The 8335-nt window shown below is 45.6% G+C and overlaps 1 protein-coding gene across 2 annotated transcripts in view; it reads left to right on the forward strand.

Moving 5' to 3' along the window:
* The window catches only part of EYA3 (EYA transcriptional coactivator and phosphatase 3), a 36130-nt gene extending 28049 nt beyond the window's left edge, over nucleotides 1-8081 (forward strand). For both annotated transcript variants that reach the window (XM_031063357.1, XM_005428693.3), the window contains 8 exons: nucleotides 901-984; nucleotides 1563-1652; nucleotides 2060-2118; nucleotides 3499-3656; nucleotides 5173-5287; nucleotides 5647-5768; nucleotides 6002-6102; nucleotides 7402-8081. In XM_031063357.1, coding sequence (XP_030919217.1) covers nucleotides 901-984; nucleotides 1563-1652; nucleotides 2060-2118; nucleotides 3499-3656; nucleotides 5173-5287; nucleotides 5647-5768; nucleotides 6002-6102; nucleotides 7402-7482 — 810 coding nt within the window. In that variant the 3' untranslated portion in view covers nucleotides 7483-8081. The remainder of the gene's footprint in view (nucleotides 1-900; nucleotides 985-1562; nucleotides 1653-2059; nucleotides 2119-3498; nucleotides 3657-5172; nucleotides 5288-5646; nucleotides 5769-6001; nucleotides 6103-7401) is intronic.
* Nucleotides 8082-8335: the final 254 nt, after the last annotated feature.

Consider the following 8335-nt stretch of genomic DNA (forward strand, 5'->3'; position numbering starts at 1 on the left):
GGGAAAGAGCTTGTCTGTCTGCACTTTCTCATGCTGCAGATTTCCCCTTCTTCTTCCACAGCAATTTTCCATCTGCCGCTACTGAAAAGAATTTGTCTCTATCTCCTTTGCAGTTCCCTTTCAATTAGTTGTGGTCTCCTGTTGGATATCCTTTAGTATCCTCTTTGCTGAGAAAAGCCATCCCAGTTTCCTTAGCCTCTCCTGTGGTGTGCTGACCATCTCAGTAGCATTTTGCTGGCAACTCTCAATTCCTCACAGATCCCTGGGACCAGGGATGCAGTCTGGGGTGACCTTCCCGGTGCCAAATAGGTTGAGACATCACCTCCTTTCTGGCACATGTGGCACACTCCAGAAGGAAAGTCACCTGCTCCACAGGGAGAGTGTGCTGCTGGCTTGTCCTGGTGTCCAGTTTGTCCTCCAGCTCCTTCAGCCTGGACTTGTGTGAAGGGTTTTTCCACCCCACCTGTTGGCCCAGCTCTCAAAGTCCTTCTGTACCAAAGCTCTGCCATTCCTGATGGCAGCCCATTGCCTTATTTATAACAAAGTTTTCTCTGACAAACACCAGGGGCATGCACCTGGTGCTCTCCAGATCACAGGAAATACACTTCACCTCAGCAGGGTTCTAAAATTCATTAGCACTCTTAAGCTTTACTTTCATAACTATAAAAGCAAGAGAAGCTTTTGAAATAGTTTGACCAAACAGCCATAGCCTGAATGTGTGCTTATAAATAAACTCCACTGCAATGAACTGAAGAGTTGAATGTGTTCAGCCTGTAAGATGACAATTGTTCATACCTGTTAGAGCATACTGCAGCTAACCACAAAATTAGAACTTGTTCCTTTATTGCAGTTCAGTGCCTGGAATCTCTCAGCTCTAACCTCCTCTTGCTCTCTCTGCAGAGGGTGTTTCTCTGGGACCTGGATGAGACCATCATCATCTTCCATTCTCTTCTCACAGGGTCTTATGCTCAAAAATATGGCAAGGTAATACTGTCTTTTCCATGGAAGAAAACCTATTTCTGTTATGCAGAATTAAATGTTAGTCTTTGGAGAAGGAATAGTTTGGGTTTGTTGGTTTTTTTTTAATTCTCTATAGTGGTACTTTTAAGTTGTTGGCAGTTTGGGCCAGGGAAAGAACTAAATTTGGCTTTATACAGAGCTAGGATATGGACATCACCACCATGCCCTTTCTTACAGTGGAGGTCTGTCAAACTGGTTTCATCCTCACTGGGAGTAACTGAGGTCCTTGCACATAGGGGAAAGAAGTGTTTTTTCTCTGCCAAAAAACATTGTAGATTTTTCAATGTTTTGTATGTGCTGACTGTGAAAATGTAGCAGTCTCTCCTGTGGGGCACTGAAGTGTTTGGTTTTTTTGGTTTTTTTAAATTGAGTTGTTTAAAATACGAGGGAAATTGTAGTTCACACCATTGAATGTAGCTGGAATTATGCCAGGTTTGATATACAGTGGAAGTTCTGTGCAATTTAACTGATGAGAGATTTATGACAATTCCCTCCTGCCTGTATCCACAGTGCATTTACATTTTCTTTTTGTGTTTTTCCAGGATCCAACTCTAGTTATTGGCTCAGGTCTATCCATGGAGGAGATGATTTTTGAAGTTGCTGATACTCACTTGTTTTTCAATGACTTGGAGGTACATGACAAATGTGTTTGAAAGGCAGAACTCCACATTACCATGTCACAATTACACATCACTCTGTGAGGGCTCTGTGCTTCAGAGCCTCTTAGTGCTTGTTGTAAGCACAGCCAAATCAGAATTCCTCTCTTAGCTGAGAGGAATTCTGCAGCCTTCCAGGGTCAGGAGCTCTCAGTTTCTGCTGGGTTTTTGGTTGAACCTGTACAAATAAAAAGAGTGATGTCTGATCCATCCTGGATTTGCATTTCTGGGCTGGTGAGCACTTGGCAGTGTGGTGTGGCTTGTTGCTGTTGGGAAGTGTGAAGGGATTGGTTTCTATCACAGTTTCTTTAATTTGCAAATGTTAGTGTGTTTCTGGATTACCACAACATGACTTTATTTTTGGGTTTTTTTGTCTTTAACAGGAGTGTGACCAGGTACACATAGAAGATGTGGCATCTGATGACAATGGCCAGGATCTAAGGTTGTACTGATGAATGCAGGAAATGTATTGAATGTATTGCTGATGTAATCAGGTTTTGTGAAGACTTCAAATGCAGATGGGGTTAAGGGATGGAGCTCAGCATTGTGCCAGGAATGAAACCTAGCAAAGTGTTTGTTTGCTGGGGGGCATTTCTCTGAAGACCTAAAAAGCATTAAGAGTTTTGAAATGATATTGTGAATTACATTGTCCACTGTTGAATGCTGCCTCTGTGCTCAGTGACAAGTGAGGAATGGAGAACCAGCACTTCAGATCTCTTGGTGACAGCATTAGATTAGTAACCTAATCTAATGGTTACTCCAATTAGATTAGTGGAAAAAGTCCCTGCCTATGGCAGGGGTTTGCAATGAGATGATCCTGAAGGTCCTATCCAACCCAAACCATCCTGTGATTCCATGATCTTGACCTTTGGAAGTCCCCCTGTGGTTTGCATCCCTCTGAGAGCTTATGGTGCTCACTATCAAACAGGGGGAGGAAGGTTTTTTACTGAGCTGAACTGGCTCATGAAAAAGTCTGAGAAAGATCTGTCAGGGAGAATGAAATACAGGGAAGTGGTGAAGCAAGACTTGGTTTCTGCAGTTACAAACTGGTGAAGCAGCTCATCTGCTTGTGGAGCTGCAGCTGTGATGGAAAGGCATGGATGCTGTGTTTGGAACATGTGCTGGGGTTTATTGCTGCAGATGAGGAAGGGGTCAGTGGGAAGGATGCTCTGTGTGGCAGAGGAGGGAGCAGACAAAGAGTAAAAGAAGGTTTTGTAGTGGAGGCTGTGAAAGGAGTTGTATCAGTGCAGCAGCTGGGTGTCAGCATTCCCACAGGAGCCAGGCTCTGCTCTCCAGGTGCTCAGGTGCTTGTGCAGCTCCTCTCTGAGGTGTTCTCCAGCTGTGGCCATCAACAGCCTCACCAGAAATGCTGCAGTGCTTCTGCTGCTGTGGCACACCTAATGTGGGTGTGAGGGTCCCAAGGACAAGGGAAGAGATGAGAATCTTGACTCCATGTTTCAGAAAGCTGATGTATTATTTTATTATATATATTATATTAAAAGAAAATTATAAACTAAAACTATACTAAAAGAATAGAAGAAAGGAGACATCAGAAGGCTAGAAAAGAATGAATAATAAAAGACAAGGGAGTCTGACACAGCTGGACCATGATTGGTCATCAAGTAAAAACAATCCACATGGAACCAGTCAAGGAGGCACCTGTTGCTAAGCAACCTCCAAACCACATTCCAAGCAATCAGATAATTATTGTTTACATTTTGTTTCTGAGGCCTCTCAGCTTGTCAGGAGAAAAATCCTGGCAAAGGTATTTTTCAGAAAATATATCAGTAACACCCCTAACACATCTGCTTCCCTGGAACAGCAACTACAACTTCTCCACGGATGGGTTCAGTGGCTCGGGCAGCAATGCCAACCACAGCTCCTCGGTGGGTGTGCAGGGCGTGGACTGGATGAGGAAATTGGCCTTTCGCTACCGCCGGGTACGCGAGATCTACAACAAATACAAAACCAACGTTGGAGGTGAGTGGGCCCTGCACTGAGGGCTGAGCACACAGAGCTGGTGGGGCCAGACTCCATCCTTCCCCAGAGCTTTGGCTTTCCTGATGTGTGACATGAGGAGTAAAGCATTCTCCTAGTGCTAGCTGGGATCAAATTCCCATGAGGGTACTTCCAAAACTGAGCAGTGTGCCAGTGCTGGCTGTGATTTATCTTGGGCATAAGGATGGGCACTCAGTCCTAGTGGCAAAAGGCTTGGTGCAGATAGTGTCCCTTTGCTAATTGGGTGTGGAAGGCTGCCTGGCACTCAGCTCAGCAGTGGCCTGGATTTGCCCTGCTGCTCAGGAGCTCTCATTCATGTCTCCACAGTCTGCCTTTGCTCGTGCCATTGTCAGGAAATACAGTGGTCACCCCTGGGCTGTCAGGCTCACAGTTTGATATGACTTCTCTGCTCTCTCTCCACAAAGTCACTTAAAGCCTTCTAGTTTTGCTTCCCTTTCAACTCCAAAGCAGTCATAATCATGCAAACTGTAGTGAGCAAATGGAGATGAATTTTCTGTTTAGTCTGAATCTTGGCATTGCCATCCCCAGAAAAGGAATGTTGCTGGAGCAGCTCACCTGGTAGAGTGGCTTGGCCTGGTTGGTTGTGGGCTTGGGTATCCTTTGCCTACACAAAACCCTTGATAAATGTTTTTTGGGACATATTTTCTAAAAAACAGGTGTTCAAAGCTACAACTTTCAGCCTTAAAAATCTGCTAGTATAGGTCTGCAGTTCAGTGTGCTGCAGTTACCTGATTTCTTGTGGGGGGGGAGACCATGATTTCATATTTTGCTTATGGGAAACATGGATGCAGAGTTTTTCAGGACCTGTGGAAAGCTGCATGATGAAGCAGCTGTCAGGGCAGCCTGCTGTGGGTCCCTCTGTGGGCTCAGTGTAGCAAAAGGCTGGAGTGAGGGGGCCTCAAACCTCATGGATGGAGATTGGAGAGATGTGCAGGCTCCCAGAAATGGGCTCCACTTCTGTCTGCTTTTAATTCAAAACTGGAGGCTTGATAAAAATTATATCTAAAAGCAATTACAAGCATGGGAATAAATTAAGGGCGGGTAGTTAAAAAAAAAAGATATATAGAAGGGTTTAAAGTGGAAAGGGTCCTTGAAAAGCAGAAAGTCAGAGAGGGAGACTGTAGGAGTTCCTTCCCCTGCTCTGTGGCCTTGGACCCCTGCTACTGCAGTTGCTTTGTACAAGAGAAGGGCCTTTGTCTGTATCCTGAAAAATGCTTTGAAATAATTGCAGATAACTCTCTGCCCAGTTCCCATGGTCAGACTCCTGGATGGATGTCTGGGCTCATCATGTCACTGGGAGCTGGTTTCTTTCATTGCTGTGAGACAGTCCAGCTTTCAGAGGCATTCATGTGTTATTTATTGCAGAGCAGGCAGTTATCTATTGCAGGCAGTTGTGTTATTTATTGCAGAGCACTGGAGGGGCACAGCCCTCCCCGTGTCAGACTTGCCAGGCAAACATGTGTTCCTCACCTTGCAGGCCTGCTTAGCCCACAGAAGAGGGAAGCTCTGCAGAGACTGAGGACTGACATAGAAGTGCTGACAGATTCCTGGCTGGAAACTGCATTAAAATCCCTGCTGCTCATCCAGTCCAGGTATGGAACCTGGAAGTGCATGTGAGGCTTTCTCAGCCCTTTCTGGCCCTGAGGTGCAGCACCGTGCTGGGCACTGCCCCTGTCACACTGCTGCAGAGTGACTGAGGGCAAGAAATTCACCTGTGTCTCTGCTGCAACACCTGTAATTAGCAAGGTCTCCATGCTCACCAAATTGTTTTTCTGACAGGGAATTCTGCCAGAAGCAAACAAGTAAAAATTGCAAAACCTTGTCCTAAAATGCCTCCTGAAAGCAGGACAGCAAAGCACATGGCACCTGGGGAAGCTGATCAGACTGCCTGGAGCAGTCCTGGCACCACTGCCTGTAGATGTGCTGTTACAAGTGTTTTTTCTTCTTTCAGAAAAAACTGTGAGAACATCCTGATCACAACCACCCAGCTGATGCCAGCTCTTGCCAAAGTTCTTCTGTATGGATTGGGCGAGGTGTTTCCCATTGAGAATATTTATAGTGCTACAAAAATAGGTAAGGGAGTGTGCCAAGTCTGGCATTGTGCCATCTGCTGAGGATTAGCTGGGATCTTTACAAGGGGAAATGCCATTTCTGCAGCTGAGCAGCCCCATGTGGGCTCAGGAGCTGAACTGGGTGCTACTCCTGCCCAGTAAGACAAGAAGTGTTTCCGTACTGGGAGGAAGGGAGCTGTTCAGGCTCTGTTTCTCTCTGCCTGAGGCTCCTTACAGGGGGATTGTCTTTGACAGGTAAAGAGAGCTGCTTTGAGAGGATCGTGTCACGGTTTGGGAAGAAGGTCACGTACGTGGTGATCGGAGATGGCCGTGACGAGGAGGTGGCAGCCAAGCAGGTGGGTGTGACTGCAGAGCTGGGGCAGTGCAAAGGGACCTCCCTGCCAGCCTTTTCCTACAAGGACTCTCCTTCCAAGCTGAACTCTTCAGGCCAGGGCAGCCAGGAGCTAAGTTTGCCTTTGATGCAAGAGATCTTCCATTGTGTTAGGATGGGCAGTTTTCTGGCTCCTGAGTGCTTAAAGTTTCTCTTTTACTGTTGTTTAGGATTGCATATGACACTGTCCCTGTCAGCAGTGTCTTAGTGTAGCATGTTGCATGTAGCATGTTGAAAGCTTGGACTCAGTGATCTTGTGTGGTGTTGTGAGGTCCCCAAGATGAGGTGAGAGATGAGAATTTCTCAGAAGGCTGATATATTATATTATATTATACTATATTATATTATATTATATTATATTATATTGTCATGTCATGTCGCATCATATCATATATCATATCATTATCATGTCATATGATTTTATGAAATTATATACTAGAACTATACTAAAGAAAGAGGAGGGATACATCAGAAGGCTTAACAAGAATGATAATGAAAGCTTGTGACTGACTTCTCAGAGTCTGACACAGCTGATGATTGGTCATTAATTAAAAACAATTCACACGGAACCAATTAAAGATGAATCTGTTGGTAAATGATCTCCAGACCACATTCCCAAACAATCAGATAAATATTGTTTTCATTCTTTTCTGAGGCCTCTCAACTTCCCAGGAGAAAATCCTGGGCCAAGAGGATTTTTCAGAAAATATCATGGTGACAATCTTGGATGTCCCTTCCACCTTTGATTCTATGGTTCTGTATGCTGATCATAGCCTGTGACTGTCAGGATATTGCAGTTTCTCAGGAGTGTGGAGGAGTCAGGGCTCAGGATCAGCAGCAGGTCAATACATCAGGCTGGATTACAAACAAGGAGCAAAAAGATTGATTGATTTGGACAGGCCTGGATGGGTTGTTCAGTTGTGCTAATTAGTAGTGAAGTGCAAAGATGACTGTCAGGACCTTGACTCTGCAGGCTTCACACACATGTGCCAGAGCTGCCAGCCCTGCACAGGCATTCCCGGCTGCAGCAGCAGCTCACAGCCAAGGTTTCCATCGTGAGCAGCTGACAATCAGTGCTGGTGCCTGTCACACACAGCCCTGCACATAAGATGGGCTCCAGATACAGATGTGCACATGGCTGAGGTCTGTCCTGAGACTGGTGAGCTCAGAACCACCACACTGCACAGCCCTGCAGCTCCACGCAGCCTGCTTTCACCTCAGCTGAGAATCCCTGCATGAACCTGGCTGTCCTCTCTCTTTGCAGCACAACATGCCATTCTGGAGGATCACAAATCACGCTGACCTCGTGTCCCTTCACCAAGCCCTTGAGTTGGACTTCCTGTAAGAAGTTGGAGCAAAGACGCGACTGCAGCTCCCGCCAGCCCTCTCCATTCCTGGGGGGACAGAAATCTCACATGTTTGGGGACTCACCTTTCAGCTTGATGAAGAAAACATACCTAATGCAAACTGTACAGTGGAATATGACAGCAGGTTGTTCCTCGGGAGCACCGGCCCTGCCAAATCCAAGGTGTCCTGTGAAGAAGCCCTAGACTGAGCAGAGCTAGAGCTTGTCTGCAGAAGGGACTTACAGAGCCAGCTGAATGCCTCTGGCCTCCAGAGGGAGGGGCCATAAAACAGCAGATTTATGTGTAAGAGCCTTCTTCTTTCTATTTGGCTTAGTTGTAGAACCCAAGTAAACACAAAAATTTATTTTTATAGGAAAACGCTGATGGCAGAGCTTAAACCTCCCTTGTTTTGCAAAGCCGAAGAGCTATGGGTTTTTTTCATAGGAAATATTAATGAAAATGTCACAAATACCTCTATTGCTGTAAAATGTGTCCTCTCTACTTCCCTGGGTGTTCAAAACAGTTAATTTATTACAATGTCCTTATGTTATTTCCTCAGTGTGGGATTACTGGAAAATATAAAGGTAAGGGAATGTTTCTGGAATATGTGGTTCCTTGTAGAGGCAAGTATTGGTGTTCTGAATTGATCCCAGTGGCTTCTAGTCAATATGTGCAGAAGCCCTTTTAGCCAGCAGGAGATCACTGGATTTCAGCCTTTGGACTGTAGATCCCACAGATTGTCCCTGCAAAGAAAAATGAAATTGCCTGTGAACATCAGGTACAGCAGACTGGTGCAGACTGCTCAGATGTGAACTGAGTCCTCACCTGGACTAGGAATAGTCTAATTCCTGA

Source organism: Geospiza fortis, unplaced genomic scaffold (genome assembly GCF_000277835.1).
Source record: "Geospiza fortis unplaced genomic scaffold, GeoFor_1.0 scaffold115, whole genome shotgun sequence".
NCBI classification, from domain to species: Eukaryota; Metazoa; Chordata; class Aves; order Passeriformes; family Thraupidae; genus Geospiza; species Geospiza fortis.